The sequence below is a fragment of the Chelonia mydas genome, chromosome 11 (genome assembly GCF_015237465.2).
Source record: "Chelonia mydas isolate rCheMyd1 chromosome 11, rCheMyd1.pri.v2, whole genome shotgun sequence".
In the NCBI taxonomy this organism is placed as follows: Eukaryota; Metazoa; Chordata; order Testudines; family Cheloniidae; genus Chelonia; species Chelonia mydas.
Window position 1 is genome coordinate 66,395,222 of NC_051251.2, and position 17,783 is coordinate 66,413,004.

Consider the following 17,783-nt stretch of genomic DNA (forward strand, 5'->3'; position numbering starts at 1 on the left):
GCAGGGACCTGACGGCCACTTCCTGGGAGCCACAGTAAATACCACTGGGACTCCGCACCCCAACCCCCACCCCAGCCCGGAGTCCCCTCCCACGCACAAACTCCCTTCCGGAGCCTGCACCTCACAGCTCTCCAACACCCCAGCCCTGAGCCCCCGCCTGCACCCCAAGCCCCTCATCCCCAGCCCCACCCCAGAGCTCACATCCCCAGCCTGGAGCCCCCTCTTGCACCCCAAACCCCTCATCGCCGTGTCCTGCCCCCCCCCCCCCAGTCCACACCCCCAGCCCAAAGCCCTCACTCCTCTCCCACACCCCAACCCCCTGCCCCAGCCCGGTGAAAGTGAGTGAGGGTGGGGTAGAGCGAGCGACAGAGGGAGGGTGGATGGAGCGAGTGGGGGGCGGGCTCTCGGAGAAGGGGCGGGGTGGGGGGTGTGTGAGGCGGGGTGTTTGGTTTTATGCGATTAGAAAGTTGGCAACCCTAGGCTGAATCCAGGGTTTTTAAATTAGCAAATTAGCAATGTCCTTAAACTTCTTGCTCTAGTGCTGGCTAAACGATCTAAAAAGATTTCTATTGGTTAAATAATAACGTTGCATAACAAGTTGTACTCTGAAGTTTATCCTGTGCTTTATGAAACTAGTATTTGTGGCATATAGAATTTTGGTTACATTTTCTATTGTGTTGCTGGGCTGCTGGCTTAATAAATTTCACTTTTCAGCGGCATATATGCCGCCCCCAGCAGGTTCATAAATGGCAATCTGAATTAAAGTATGAGACCCATTTCTTTCTTTTATTTACATCCATACACCTGCATAAACTTCAGTACCGTTGGATGGGTATAAATGACAGCAGAACTCGGTCATCATTTTCCATTATATTTCACAGTATTTACAGTGTACATTTGCATCGTACTTTGAAAATGTACTGCTGTGTTGAGCAGCGTAGATGCAGGCTTCAGATTTAGAGAAGGGTGGGGTTTGGGCTCCTTTTAACAACTAACATTGCTTCAGAAACATACTCCGTGGAACACGCGTTTAAAGAAACAAATAATTAGGTCTTTGAGTATACGCAGGGTAATCATTTATAGACACCAATGCTGTAAACATACTTGTGCATAGCTTTAAGTACATGCATTAGTGTTTGCAGGATTGGAGGCTGACTGCAGTTTACGAGAAGCAATGGTGAAGAACCAATAGTGAGCAATGGAAAAAATAGACAAAACTGTATACATGCAAAATTAAATTGATAAATAATTTGTTACACAAACTTGTGCCGTAATCCCAAGAATGAATACTTTTCTTTTTTCCTAGGATTCAGAATTTCCCATAGATACTCAAGTGAACCCTTATCTTTCTCGTGCCAAGGAATGCACCCGACCATTGAAATCTGGAGTATACAGGCTGAGCAGCACTTTAAAAGTCCATGATCTAGCAGTCAGCTGGTAGGAACCTTAACAATTTTTTTCAGTTTATCATTGTATATCATTGAGTTTTATCTTTCAAAAGGTCATAGAGAACAATTTGCTGAAAGTGGTGAAGGAACTGTTCTTGTTAAACTTCTGAAACAATTGTCAAAAGCACTGTGCAGACCAAGTGGACTATGCAGAGTCCTTGCTAAGAGACCTAACCCTCGTCTATAAAATGTACAGAGCAGTTGCTCTGAGATTCCCATGCAATATATTTACTGCCATACTCTGATCTCTATCACTCTGGTGTAAATCTAGAATAAATTCATTGAATCCAATGAGTTCCTCTAGATAGACGCTTTTAGTAGTTGATGTAACTGAGAACAGAATCTGGCCATTAGAAAATATTAAATTCTGGTGTCTGTGTCCTAGTCCATTTTGTCATAGTGGATTTTCAAACCAGCTGAAAAGCATATGTGATGGGCCAACATTCTCAATATATCCATTAAAGATAGCTGGAAGTTTGGCATACAGAATCCGTATGGTAGTTGAGTCTGACAGTATGTACCTCTAATATTAACAGCCATTCTTTATAGACATTTAAAGAGTGTGTAAATTGGTCTTCATGAGAAATAAAACTAACAGAACTGGATTGCCAAGGAATAATAGATCAGTATGGTGGTAACGCTCATCTGAGTTTGCATCATCTTTTTTTGCTCCATTCTTCATCTACTCTTGAGGAAAGACCTGTAATTTGGACCAAATTTGTAGTGATTTTGTGAGTTTTGTGTAAATGAGCAAGGATAAATGTGCTAAAATTCATGTCCACTTGTGAGCTAAGCTATGTTTTTAATCTAAGGGCCAGGTCCTCAGCTGGTGTAAATTGACAAAGCTGGTAGCACTGTTCTGCAAAAAGCACTCTGGGTGGGGTGTTGTGGATGGACTCCTAAAGTCACATGCTTTTACCACCATAACAGGACTTTAAAGGAAGTGTTGGGGGAAGCTGAATGTTCTCCACTGTGGACAAAAATGGTTTCCTTTTGGTTGGCAGGTTTGTATTTAATAATATTTTATAATGACAATCTTTTATGTGAAGATGATTGTAAACTCAGGTTCTAGTAGGCTGAATGATAAAAAATGAATGTTTTTGCAGTTGTTTGCAGCCCATTTCCTTGGGTCAAAGTATCAAGTTTTAAATTTGCACACTTAAAGTGCTTTGGGCTGAGGAAGAGTAAACGTGAAATTCATCTTTGAAAATAGGTTACAGCTAGCAGCAAAGTTCAGAAATTTCTGACAAATTATCTAGGTGTGTTTCTTTGTAAATACATGTTTGAAACCCACCCAGATGCATTTCTTTTGCTATTTATAGATCTTTTGGAACAGTTTTGTACTGTGCACATTGCAGCCATATTACAGGTTCAAGGCTACTAAAGTTATCAGCCTAAAGGCACATTGTCTTTCCTCATTTAATTTTACAAAGTTCTTGTTAAATCCATGGAGTTTTCTCCAAAGTACATTTTTTCTTAGATCTTGTATTTTTAGTAATGTGGTTTCTCAAATGTCGGTTGAAGGCCTTCCCAAAAATCAGTGTTTGAAAAATTGGGGAAACACCCAATATATTTTTATGAGGATCTGTCATATACGCAATATACAACAAGTAGAGCTGGTTACAATGTTGCTAACAAAAGGAGGTTTGTGTTGGTCAAAATTGTTATCTGCGGTTCTTTCAACCCAAAACTCTTGGTAACTTTACGCTGTGCATGGTGGTGTCAGGAAATAAATCAAGGGAGACATGGCCGTCTGATCAATAGATGGCTGGCACAAACAGGACAACACAAAAATGCTGTCACTTAAAGCTATACTTTACTTAGTCTCAAGCACTTACACATGTCCGCAACAGGCTAGTAAAACACCCCCAACCCTCAATAATTACCAAAGTTGGGTGTGCCTCTCGAGTGGCACAGCGGCAGTCTTCCGATGGCCAATCTTCCATCTGCCAGTGGGGACCACAAGATGTGTCCACAGGGAGAGTCCCCGAAGAGTCCAACTACCCCAAACTTTCTTCCCTTATTTATTCATTAGTATTACAATAACACGTCACTCAAAGAAAACTTGTTAAGCAAGCAATTTCAAAGGTCAAGCAAGAGGTTTCCTTCTGATCATCAACGAGCCAGATGTGTTTTTTTAGAGTTTGCATGCCTTGAGGCCCTGACAGACACATCCCTGAGGGCATATGTAGACAAGCTTCCTGTTTTCCTAAAATGCCTATCTCAGCAATTTCAACAGAGATCTCATCAGGAAGGACACGAGGGTCAAGCTGCCCTTTCTGTGGCACCCAAACCCCCTCCCCTCCTGACTCGGTCTTATGGCCTGCTAGCTTGCCTACTTTTAGGAATAAGCAGTAGTGATTCAGGCACTGTACTGGTCTGCCAAGAGCTTCCTGTACGAAAATGTTCTTGTTTGTGAAACTGGAAACGGTTTTTCAAAAATCTGAATGTGTTTCATGAAAATCTTATTTGCTTTTATTAGAATGACTGCTAAACCATTTTGACAAATTTTCACAGTAGTTCTTTAAATTTCTGCCTGGCTTTTGATGGACTTGGTTTAGTCATATGAGTGATTTGCTGAATCTACCCCATAGGGTAGGTCATCAATCACTTGATGATTACCTGTTCTGTTAATTCCCTTTGAAGCACCTGGCATTGGCCACTGTCAGAAGATGGGATACTGGGTTAGATGGACCTTTGGTCTGACCCAATATGACCGTTCTTATGTTCTTATATTCTTAAGTTCTAATGTCAACATTTTGACTTATTTTCTCTGGTACAGCTGCATACTGCATGGGGTCCCTGATCCAGTGAGGGAAGATAGCTGGGCGTTACTGTGTCTCACTTCTTTCTGCAGTCTGCGTAGGGGAGTTACTAATATTCCTTGCCCAGAAGTGTACAGCCAGGATTTTAGGAGGACATTGATCCTACCTCATGCCCTTCTGTGCACACTGGAAGGGAAAGTGATCCATTCTCAAAAGTATTTAGAAGGTGTATTTCCCAATATTACGTAAAACATACATTTGTTTGTTGTAGCAGGCTCGTCTTCCCCTCAAAGGCCAGCCAGTTCTGTTCAGAAGCAGAGCCACTTCAAAAATTGGTGTTTGGACCTTGTAGAGGGGATTATCAGGTCCTGCTAGAAAGGGATGAGGTGACTGACTGATGAGCATCTGATTCCTATGGAAGCTGGAAGGGTGGGTAGTGGGATTTACAGGAAACTGGTTGACTCCTGTGGTAGGCCAGGGGGCAGGGGAGCTCTGAGAAGGGAGCCTCTGAGTCAGGGGGAAAGTAGCTGTTGGGCTTATTTTGAAGTGTTTTATTTTGGGGGTTACTAAAGGTGGTCAGTGCAACCAGTAAATGGTACCCTGAAGAAAGGGCCTGAACAGACTCTGGGCTTAGTATTAATACCTCCTGGGTTGGGGAGACACCCAAACACCCTAACTATAGTTACATACACTCTTTAAAAAACATATATTCCTGTTTACATGGAAGTGGGTGCTTCTACATCCTTTTAGCCCTACATTATACTCCGTAGTGTAAAGAACAGATTTAAACAGCTATGCCTACCACTGTTGCCATATGACTTTAGAGATAATAAAGGAAAGCAAATATAAAGGATTTAGTGAGATTATCAAGGTTTTCCTGATGGGATCAGTCAAAGATATGTTTTCCTCTAAGGATTAACTCATCATTATATTTAATTATACTAGGTTTCCCCGTTTATTATGAGTGGCTTCCAGAGAAGATATTTTTAAAATCTCCTTGAAAATTCAGACCTGTTGACTTGCTGCAGACAGTATTATAACATCCCCTCATTCTAAAATTACACCTTGAGGCTCCAATCCTGCATTGAGATCTGCAAAGGCTCAGTGGTCTGCTGTGCTTTATACTTGTCTTCAGGTCTAGTTTTGAAGAATTAAAAGGTCAATGCTATAGTTTGGTTCATCATCCAATTTACATGTGGTTTTCTTATTTTAAATGGAATCTACTTCAGACTGCTTGAGTGTTTAGGATGTGAAGACAGCGTTGCTCATTGTCAGTTATAAGCCTCTTCCTTTAAGAGCCAAACATTTTAGCTTCTAGGTAAAGGTAAATGCTGTTTACAAAACCTCTGTGGAGCAGTGATGACACCTTCTGGGTATATAGGGAAACCCAGACTTCTAACATGGATTTTTCAGGGTCTTTATCACCTAACATGCTATTCCTGTTTACAGAGTTCAAAACTGAGTAAATGGTATTTGAGCAACTACAAATTAGATAATCCAATCAGTATAATACGCAAGTTCCACACTTAAATAAGTACCTTAGAAGTACCTAAGGGTCATTCATTTGCTGTAAACTTAAAATGGTATTGAACTTAAACTTTCCCTTCAGACATTCTTTCGGGGCTTCCACTGAAGGCCCTGGGCATTGTTCTTGTGAATGAGAGAGGATAATTTAGCTAACACTTTGCAGAATTGTACATCCCATGGCACCAGACAACCATTTGATATGTGAGCCATCTACCCGACAGTCAGTCTCTTTAATATACAGAAACTCATTTTTAAAGTTCCCAAATCTTGTGCTTTTATACAGCTGTTTGAGAAATGAGTTAAGATTCTGTCAGATAATTAAGGACTGTCACCTAAGTAGAAATAGTGTGTGTACATTATATTCATAAAGTATAATCTAATCAGCAAAACCCCTCTAGGCCCCAGAAAATTTCTTTGATGCAATATGACTTGTTGAATCTTTACTGAAAAATATGTGTAAGAACTACAAAAGGGCCCCATGGTCTTCAACATGGGAACAACTGGATTAGGGGAATGGAAACTTTGTGAATGCTAATTTACTTACTTTCCTCCTAATTCTTCTTTTGGGGGAATGCAGTTTCCTTCCAGCCCCAGTGGAAGTGGCAGTGGGTCCAGGCATAGAACCTGTGAGTCACCACTCTTATCTACTCTTCCTGGTGAAGAATGTGTGGGGTCTTTCCCTTGCATGAAGCAAAGGGAAGTGCTGACTCTCAGGTCACATCTAGAGCTGACTGGGAATTTTTTGACATGGGTTGTGGGGCTTTTTGGTTGGAAAATAATGATATGTCAAAACTGAAAATGTTCATGGAAATTCATTGGTTTTGACAAAACTTTCATTGGAATGTTTCTCTGGTCCAGGATGGAATTTCTTCTCAAAACTAGAGTGATCCCAGAATAACCAAAAGCCCAGTAATTAGGGCACCCATCTGGGATGCGGGAGACCTGGTTTCTCTCTGCTCTGCCTGATTTTGGAGCAAGAGCTTGAATATGGGTCTCCCATATCCAAGCTGAGTATTGTAACTACCAGGCTGTGGAGTCAGTCTCTCACACTCTGGCTGACTGAATATTTAATTATTTATATAAAGTGGAACAGCTCCAACAGGAGAGATTAACTTTATAACCTGATGGTTCGGGCACTTGCCTGTTATGTGGGAGACCAGTTTCGAGTCCCTGCTCTGCCTGAATCAAAAGCTCCTTTTCCCATATGCCCGGCGAGGGCCTGCCCTAACCACTGGACAACTGTAGGGTGGGTCTGTGGGTCTCTGTTTTTCCACCAAAAAAAAAATAAAAAAGAAAGACAGAAAATTCTCATTTGCATTTCACGTCAGAACACAAACAAACTTCAATATCTCAATTTTTTTGAAAATCGAATACAGGTTTTCCAGCTAGCCTTAGTCCTGACCAAAGAAAGAGACTGTTTTGACCCTAATGTTCTCTCCTTACAATATGTCAGGGGCATATAATGCCTGCAGTGTGAGAATTTTAAAGCTTACTTTATTTCCTTTGCAAACAAATCTTAAGTGAAATGAAATAGAAATATTTTTGCTTTGCATAACAAGCCAGCTCCACATAACATTACACTGATGATGCAATTTTCAGTAGTCTACTTCTGAAGAGTCTTGGTAAGGTTTAATACACTTTCATGCCTGTGCCAGTTGCATTGTATTTCTTGCCTTTGGAGACTCATAAACACTTTTTTTTTGGCCTAGGATTTAACATCTTGATACAGAGATGGCTGGAGTATATACAAATATTAGCTCATGTATGCCTTCGCACTCACATGTGCACACATATGTTCAAACTTTTAGCAAGAGTGTTTTGATACTTGACTGTCTATTCAGCATTGTTCTATTTTATCTTCACTACTACCTTCAGACTCTTAAGTGCCTTTGTGGTGAGATTAGAGTGAGAAAAACCTATTTCAAAAAGTAGTACACATTTTTCCACAATGAGTAAATGTCAAAGTTGGATGCTGTAGAAAGTAATCGTCGTATCCTGGGGTCCAAGACAACAATATGAGATATATATTTTTTAACCTGCTTACAGATTAGACAGTCCTCCAGCTCACTAAGTCTTTCTGCATCTAGCAGCATGAAAGGGATTTAAAAATTTCATTGTGAGATTTAGACTCAAGCCTGATCCTTATAATTGTATGAATAGATCAATATTTTAGTTTTAGGAGACATTTCAAATGTGTGTCCCTGCCTGCAGTGATTTAGGAACATAAAATCTTATTGTACTCTCCTGTGGTAAGAGGAGACAAAGGGCTCAAGACGCAGTTCGCCTCATGGAATTTCCTTCCCACGCTCCCTTCAGAGGAGAGAAGTTTGGGGGAAATGGAAGAGTCAGAGATGGTGGCCTCCCAGCCCCCTAGATCCTTACACATCTGCAGGGGAAATAATTTGCAGCTGCACAGATGTCCACTTGGCTCTCTAGGTTCTCTCTCCCATCAGTAGCACAAGTATTTTTTAGGAGTCATGCCACCATATGCTGACGGTGCCTTTACCCTACTCCCTCTGTGAGCAGACTGCATGGAGAAAAGGTTAACACTAGCAGCACTAACTGCTGCCGAATTTTAAGGTGGAAATGCTACTCTTTAAAGTAAGTACTCCCACTCTCTACCCCTCATATCCTGGCCAGCATCTCCTAACCTCCTAAAGTCCCACCACCTTCTGCTTATTTGGGGTGTCTTCTAGGGCAGGAGAAGTTTGCTGCATTGACTCAGCTTCCCCACATTGATGGGTTCAGGGCCTCCCCAACCTTTAATCCTTTTTACAGTTTACTCTTGTAATGGCATGGCTGAAATAGAGCCCCCTTATGGACCTTCTTGGCTGGACCTTAGAGCCCCTTTGTGGACCTTGACATGGCTGCAGATCTCTATGGGAAGAGAGGGGTGCAAGAAAGTCTCTGTCCCCTATGTCCACTGGGGCTCTCCTATAGTCTTAATCTCTTCAGGGGTCAGGAGGGACTTAGCTCCAAAATGTTCTCCAGCAAAAAGTAATGTCAATTCACTATGGGGTCATCCCAACTCTCCTAAACTGTTTTAGTTGAGCATTGATCTCTTTCTGCATTTTCAGTCTTTTTTCATACAAAGTTTTGTACTTGGTATTCAGTGGTGCATGCAGAGGTTCACCCCCTATCGTTCAGAAATAACTTTTTTTTATATGATGATCACTTTAATGTCAGCTGAACAAAAATAGACAGTTTAAATTGAGGATTGATTCCCCGCTCCCCGAAATGAATCTCAAATGCCATCTTTAGAAATATGAAAGAAAAGTCTAATACAACTTGTGAGGCAAGTTTTGGAGAAAATGCTACTGTTTCCAGATTTGAAAGGCAGAGCATAATAAAATCTGTTATATAGTATCTTCTTGAGCTACAGTCCTGCATTTTGAATAGTTTCTTCTATTGCAAAAACAAAACTTGATTCAAACGGGAAAATAGAGAAGAAATATTTAAATTCTGCCTTGATCTTACCCTTTTCACAGTCACTCTATTTTAAATCATCTGTGAAACCATTTTGAAGAGTTAATGCAGGGAAAGGCTGATCAGTCTTTGTGCTTTCAGCAAGTTTTCTTTGTTTTTTCACCCTATTAATTTTGTGCTCTTATCTATCCTGTTCAGTTACTTTTTTAATGGTTAAAATAATTTAAAGTGTCAGTTTTTGCAATTTAAGAAATGCAATGACCATGCCTTTATAAATGCCGTTTATTCCCCATCTGGGCTGTCATTTTTTTTTCTGCCCTTGATGAAGAACTGTCAAATGTGATTTTCTTTAAAGAAGTGGAATTTTCATTCTCCTACCACCAACATTTTAAAAAACTCAGAAACCCCAAGCATAATAGAAGATTGATTTATCCCTTATATCTTTCTGAAGAAGGTCACTGGGCCAGAAGGAGATAGTGAGAATGACTCTCTAGCCTGGTAGTTAGGGAGCTTGTCTGGGTAGTGGGAGACCCAAGTTCATGTTTCTGCTTCAGTTACTATTTAATTATTTATACACAGTGGAACAACTTCCACAGGAGAGACTGAGAGAGACGCAGTATATCCTCTGGGGTGAGACTAGGGCACTGTCCTCCAATGTGGGAGACTCAGTCCCTTCTCTATATCAGGCTGAGGGGGGACTGAACCAGTCTTCCCCATGTGGCAGATGACTGCCCTAACAGTTAGACTGAAGCTTAAAAGGGAGACAGCAGCACCATCACCTCCTCCAACTGTTTTGTGAATGGTGCCTCACTCCTGAAAGGATTTCCTTCCCACCCTCCAAAATCCCCACATTTTTATGTGGGCTTTCTCTTTGCCAAAAAACAAAAAAAATCACCCAGCTCTACCTATGACAACTGCTTACGTGGAAAAGTAATATTAGGAAAGTGCCAAATATATTTTAGCTGTCATTTTAATAAGGAGAAAGAGCTAGCAATCCATGCATCATCCACAAGTGTTATGTAGATCACAACTTGTGAACCTCTGCTCTAGAAGGTTTCTGGTTATCATAGGCCTGTAAGACTTGGAATACCTTCTCTTCATGCCTGTGTAGACAACTTCTGACACTAGTGATTTCCCTCTAGGTGACATGATGAAGACCTCTAAGTTGACTGGTTGAATCGAGGTCAGTAGTGATTGCAAGTCACTTCTTTCATTCTATGTATCAAATGAGGGGTAGGTCTCGTTGTTGTTGTTGAACCTTCTTGTGTTCTGCCCTGTTATGTGGTATGGCACAACCAATGTCTGAACATCACTCAGCGAAGTCCCAGATTGAACAGCAATGGAATAGTTCCACTGTATCTGTTTAACGCTATCTGTTTCATTAGACATGCACAAAGTGGAATTTATATCCAAGAGGATTTGCTTTGATTTCAGTTGCCATCATTTAAGTTGTCTGCTACTTGGCAGCAAATTTCTGGATGTTGAGATTCATAAGAAAATGAGATATTTCTTCGGAAAGAGCAAAGAGAGAACAGTGATGATTAAATGTATATCTGAGTCAGCATACATACAGCTTGCCAATAATGTAGGAAGGTTGTACTTTGGGGAAGTCTAAAGTATTTTCGAATGAAATTTCATCAGAACCCAGGAATTTTCTATATATGATATAGTAAAACTAGAGAAAAGGGGAAACTAAAGAGGACACTAAATTAAAATAAATAAATCATACTTAAGATAAATAAGTGGCTTACATAATAGACAGGTTTCAGAGTAGCAGCCGTGTTAGTCTGTATCCGCAAAAAGAACAGGAGTACTTGGGGCACCTTAGAGACTAACAAATTTATTAGAGCATAAGCTTTCGTGAGCTACAGCTCACTTCATCGGATGCATAGATTGGAACATATAGTAAGATATATATACATACAGATAAGTTGGAAGTTACCGTACAAACTGTGAGCGGCTAATTAGTTAAGATGAGCTATTATCAGCCGGGGGAAAAAAAAACTTTTGTAATGATAATCAAGATGGCCCATTTAAACATTTGACAAGAAGGTGTGAGGATACTTAACATGGGGAAATAGATTCAACATGTGAAATGACCCAGGCACTCCCAGTCTCTATTCAAACCCAAGTTAATGGTATCTAGTTTGCATATTAATTCAAGCTCAGCAGTTTCTCCTTGGAGTCTGTTTTTGAAGCTTTTCTGTTGCAAAATTGCCACCCTTAGATCTTTTATTGAGTGGCCAGAGAGGTTGAAGTGTGCTTCTACTGGTTTTTGAATGTTATGATTCCTGATGTCAGATTTGTGTCCATTTATTCTTTTGCGTAGAGACTGTCCGGTTTGGCCAATGTACATGGCAGAGGGGCATTGCTGGCACATGATGGCATATATCACATTGGTAGATGTGCAGGTGAACGAGCCCCGATGGCATGGCTAATGTGATTAGGTCCTATGATGGTGTCACTTGAATAAATATGTGGACAGAGTTGGCATCGGGCTTTGTTGCAAGGATAGGTTCCTGGCTTAGTGTTTTTGTTGTGTGGTGTGTGGTTGCTGGAGAGTATTTGCTTCAGGTTGGGGGATTGTCTGTAAGTAAGGACTGGTCTGTCTCCCAAGATCTGTGAGAGTGAGGGATCATTTTTCAGGATAGGTTGTAAATCTTTGATGGTGCGCTGGAGAGGTTTTAGTTGGGGGCTGAAGGTGACAGCTAGTGGCGTTCTGTTATTTCCTTTGTTGGGCCTGTCCTATAGTAGGTGACTTCTGGGTACTCTTCTGGCTCTGTCAATCTGTTTTTTCACATCAGCAGGTGGGCATTGTAGTTTTAAGAATGCTTGATGGAGATCTTGTAGGTGTTTGTCTCTGTCTGAGGGATTGGAGCAAATGCGATTGTATCTTAGAGCTTGGCTTCAAAAACAGACTCTAAGGAGAAACTGCTGAGCTTGAATTAATATGCAAACTAGATACCATCAACTTGGGTTTGAATAGAGACTGGGAGTGGCTGGGTCATTACACATATTGAATCTATTTCCTTAAATATCCTCACACCTTCTTGTCAACTGTCTAAATGGGCCTATCTTGATTATCACTACAAAAGTTTTTTTTTCTCCTGCTGATAATAGCTCATCTTAACTAATTAGCCTCTCACAGTTTGTATGGTAACTTCCAACTTATATCTATCTATCTATCTATCTATCTATCTATCTATCTATCTATCTATCTATCTATCTATCTATCTATTACTATATGTTCCATTCTATGCATCCGATGAAGTGAGCTGTAGCTCACGAAAGCTTATGCTCTAATAAATTTGTTAGTCTCTAAGGTGCCACAAGTACTCCTGTTCTTTTTACATAATAGAATTATTTCAAGAGTAATGCAAAGTGCTCTTAATACTTTTCATATAAAGATGCTACTCAAAAATAATGCACACAATTGTCTATATTATTTTAATGATGGATTAGATTTGTCAATAATTGCTTTGTAATTTCTACTGTAAAGCACTTTCTTTGATGCTTTACTGTACAAATTGAAAATTAATTTGGTAATGCCCTCAGGCTTTTGTTTTTATTAATCTGACAGTTTACTTGAATATTATGCATATATTAAAAAGTGGTAAAAAATGGTAAAAATAAACACAGAGATCCCAAACTTTTCATTAAAGTCCAGTTATACATAAATACATTTAAGGTTTTAACTTTGTCTCTTTATAATACAGCACAACAGCAGTGGCATTTCAGTTGTCCACAACTTTATTCCCAAATATATTTTGGGTTGATGCATCTCATGTGGGTTTTGTCCATGAAATAAAAGTGTTTGAAAAATTTGAGAAAAATCTGTTCAGCCATTTGTCATTGTCTGAGCATTTTAAACTGGTTTTCTGCCATTAAGGTGAGCATAGTACTTGATCTGCAGTGACTTCCATAGGTCTTTAGAGAAAGGAAACATGCAAATATGTATACCCTGTAGAAGTCTGGTGACTGATGGGTAGAAGAAGGGGGAGGGATAGCTCAGTTGTTTGAGCATTGGCCTGCTAAACCCGGGGTTGTGAGTTCAATCCTTGAGGGGGCCATTTAGGGATCTGGGGCAAAAATTGGGGATTGGTCCTGATTTGAGCAGAGGGTTGGACTAGATGACCTCCTGAGGTCCCTTCCAACCCTGATATTCTTTGATTCTATGACATTTATCAGCACCAAAGAGTACTAAAGACAAGGGAAAGTGAGGTGCCTTAGCAAAAAGAGGGCACTCCACTGACATAAATAAAATGTAAGCAATACAAATACGGAACTGAGTAACTTACATAATGGAATAATTACAAGAGTAATGCAAAGTGCTCCTCAAATCATTCACAATAAGTTTCTACTCAGGAATAGCTGATGCAAAGATAAATTCCTTAATATCTAATATGTGAGCTACTCAGATATTATATGTGTCATAGAGCAACCTTTAAATTACTAATAAAATCAGTGTTTGCCCACACAATGAGACAGGTTGTGATGGACCTTTTCGTAGGTGCCGTGTAGAGAAGACGGCTCAGGGAATCTTCCACTACCTTATGCACCTTACATGAAGACCAGGGATAATAGCAACTCCTATGCTTTGGCGAGTGTAGGGACTGCTTCCTCTTTGAGACTGCAGGGATGCACGTTACCTCAAAGGGGGCAGGGAGTTGGGGCTGCACATCTCAACCTCTGCTTCAGACTATTGAATCGGCTGGACGTTCTAGTGGAAGGAGATTGCCCCATCAGAGCATCTGCATCAGTTGTACCTCCTTGAAGGCATCCACACACCCCCCTTCTCCCATGTCTAAGATACCATTGGTTTTCCTACTTTTAGAATGGAAATACCTGGCAACTGTCTAATATTGCTAAATGTTGACTTTTTCATCGCAATCATTGAATGACTGTTCAATTAACTAACTGCTGGATTTGTTAGATATATTGATTTCACCAAATATGGGTCTGATTTCTCCACTGCACTGGTCCAGGTTTACACTGCTCTTACTCCATTGAAATTCACAGAATTACACTTCAGTAAAGCAGTGAATGAGACCCTGTGTAGTTAATGATGGTGGGTTTGTGAGTATGTTCACAATGCATAAAAATAGAATTGTTTTAAAAAGATACAGTACCACTCCTGATTATATTTTACTTGGTTTATTTTAACTGCAAATACATTTTCTTTAGCTTAAACTCCTAAAACATCTGTTTTGGTAAATTCCATGAGCTGTCCACATGTTGATAAGATTAACAGAGAACATACGATGCTAACTAGGATAGTGAAATTGTTTAAAAATTACCGAAAAATAGACACAAGCTGTTCAAGAGGAAAGTAAATTCCTTGGAGTTTGACTTGGAATGTTGAAACTGATATAATGCTGAAATAGTCCAACAGGTGAAATTCACTGTTGGACTATTCCCAGCACAATTCTCTGCCAGTTCCTCTGTCAGTGAATTGCCTTCTTAGTCTTTCAAAAAATATATCTCTCTGGAGATCTTCTAGCATTATAGTTTTAACTGTCCAAATACACCCATCAGGAAAGTAAGTGAAACAGAACACTCTAGATTTTTCTTCAGGATGGTTTATCATTCCTTTTTAAAAATAATCATTTAATTTCTGTACACAGTCTCAATTTTTAGGCATATTTTAGGTGCAATAATCATTTATTTCCTGATGTTGATGACAGGACTTGACATAATAGTTCACATTTAGAAATTCTATAATGCATTTTTAAAACACTTGTTTTTTTTTAAAAAAAGATACTGTATAAAGAACAGTTTGTGTATTGCATATAAGACTATGGTTTTGTTCCCCCTTCTCCCCCCTCTCTCCCCAGTTTGTAAATATGCTAGCATGCCATAAAAAGCGCCCTACCATATGATAAATATACATGAACTAGTGAAAAATGCATGAATGTGATCAGTTGTGACAGTAGATTTATTTAGATAATGGGCATGATTCAGCATTACTCTAGGTCAGGGATCGACAACCTTTGGCATGCAGCCCACCATGGTAAGGCCCCTGGCGGGCTGGGCCAGTTTGTTTACTTGCTGCATCCGCAGGTTCTGCTGATCGCGGCTCCCATTGGCCGTGGTTCACCACTCCAGGCTAATGGGGGCTGCAGAAAGTGGCAGCCAGAACATGTCTCAGACCGCGCTGCTTCCCGCAGCCCCCATTGGCCTGGGACGGCAAACCACGGCTAGTGGGAGCTGCGATCGGCCGAACCTGCGGACTCGGCAAGTAAACAAAGTGGCCCGGCCCGCCAGGGGGCTTACCCTGGCGGGCCACGTGCCAAAGGTTGCCTATCCCTGCTCTAGGTTTATGCCATCCCAGCTGGTGTAAAATCCCTTGAGGACTATAACCAGCTGTCATAAATTATAGCAAATCCTGCCTGTGCCATGGTCAACACAGATTGGCCCAGAGAATGGAGTGGCAACAAATTCTTGATCCTCCACCATCTCTTGCCTCCCATGGATATTAGCACAGGAGAGAATCTGGGGAAGAACTGGAGGCATTCGTTAGTGAACTAGGCCAAATATATCTAGAGCAAGAAAGAACCATTGACAAAAAATGGCTGAAAGACTACACTTTTTGCCAATTAACTATGGAAAAGCAGATGATGGAAGTAGCACAATTATTAAAAAATTAAGCACTTTCTAGGGGAAATGAACTTACAAGAATCAGGGCCAGGTGAAATCCACCAGAGTATTAAAGGAATTATCTGAGAAATGATTAGCATCTTTATCAGTTATATTTAGTTGCTTCTTTTGGACAAAGGTCTCTGATAAATGATGTAGTGAAAATAAAAACAGTCTTCTAAAAGAAAAGCAAAGGACACCCGTTAGTTTAATGTTAAGACCAAGTGAAATTTTGGAGCATTTGAAGAAAAAAAATCATGTATCTGACACGTTGTTACATGGTATTATTCATGTACAACCATAGAAATTAGCAACAGAAAACATGTATTTAGTTCATCTTGCCCTTACCATGCTAAGGCAGTATTGTTCTTATGTGGCATATACCTTATGTTGGGCCTCGTGTTGAGGTGGAGCTTACTCATTGTAAGTAATAGTATTAAACATATTATGCAACAGGTATGTAACCCATTCTACTGAGTGGGAATTTTGTATATTGGTATTAGGTAGCAAACCCTAAAGCAGGCAAAATCGATCTCTGCTTGCTGTTTGAATGTACAGTCATCACATTTTTCTAACATGTATTTGCATAACTTTTTAGTCCCCAGATTGGTAAAGGTTTGCCAAACTGCAAGAAGTAAGAAAGTGCTTATCTTCTCATAGACAGTTCAGTGTCATCATTATTGATATTTCCATAGTCAAAATGATTTGTGTGCATTACATTCATTTTTTTTTATTGTAATTGTTTGTCTTCATGGGACCCTAGGTAAATCCTATCACTTTATCAAGCTGTCTTAACATATGATTATTAAAGGGACACAGTCGACTTTCCAATCACATTTCTTTCGGAAAATTGTATAGCTGTTAGAAGTAAACTTTCAGATCATTGGGATTGTAAGATTCTAGGAAAATGTTTTTTTTCTCTATTTAGTCTGGGACCAAGTGTAATTCTGTGGACAAGTAAATGATGGAAAGGAAAGGAAAGTGTCATCTGAGTCATAAAAATCTACAGAAACATAAATTTAAATTGTGTCATCCTCTGCAGCGTGCAATGGGGGGAACTCACTCCCTCCCCCAACCCCCGCCCCACCCAATCCAGGTCTCTTGGTGGAAATTTTGATAATACAGGGTGGCCAGAAACGGGTCAGCCTGGGTATCATTCGAACGCTCTTTTTCCCACAAACACAATGGTACCAAACACGACAGACCCAGAACAGTTATGTAGCTATATATACAATAAAAGGTTTAAAAAACAATGTATTAATTATACTTTAACACAGGCATGTCAAATATGCAGCCCTCACAAAGTTAACTTGGAGCTGTCTACTGACAGTACTGTTAATGCTCAGAACATGATACTGGATTAATTTTTTAACGTTAGATTATATAAATGGAAGCAGTGCTTCAAGCTGATATGCCATCATCTGCAAAAAAGCTGACACATGGTATTGATTATCAGATTTGTTTATTATTCTAAAAGTTGTAATGAGGCACTGGTTAAGACATCAGCAAGACATTCCCAGAATCCATCTGCAAACGGTATGGACATAGTATACATTATATAACATAATTACAATCCCAAAATAATTTATTACAAAGTCCTTTGTTTCACTTTGGTCTTGCTCATTTTTATGCATCAGTAGGGAGACAGAGTATCAACTAGTCGCTGAAACTTTGGAGAATACCACTGTGCAGAATTGGATTAAACACAGTGTGTGGTGGCGCCTTACATGCTCTAAGAAGTGCACCCATAAACTGAACTTGGCAAAGTTGGAGAGGAAATACATCAAGAACCAGAAACAAGTTGAGGATGCTGGGGCAAGTGCTAGCTTTGGGAAAGACTTGCCTTATACTAGGTCCCATGGTATGCATCTTGAGTACAGATGCTTCCTCTGTGATAAGCCCAAGGACATCCATTAAGCACAGTTTCAACATGTCAGACAGGTGAGAATCTGTATGAAGCAGTCATTCTTACCGAGAATGT

The 17,783-nt window shown here is 40.1% G+C and overlaps 1 protein-coding gene across 5 annotated transcripts in view; it reads left to right on the forward strand.

Annotated features, from left to right (window-relative positions):
• The window catches only part of SPAG16 (sperm associated antigen 16), a 710,758-nt gene that overhangs the window by 119,299 nt on the left and 573,676 nt on the right, over nt 1–17,783 (forward strand). For all 5 annotated transcript variants that reach the window (XM_043524952.1, XM_043524954.1, XM_037912653.2 and 2 more), the window contains one exon: nt 1,307–1,437. In XM_043524952.1, coding sequence (XP_043380887.1) covers nt 1,307–1,437 — 131 coding nt within the window. The remainder of the gene's footprint in view (nt 1–1,306; nt 1,438–17,783) is intronic.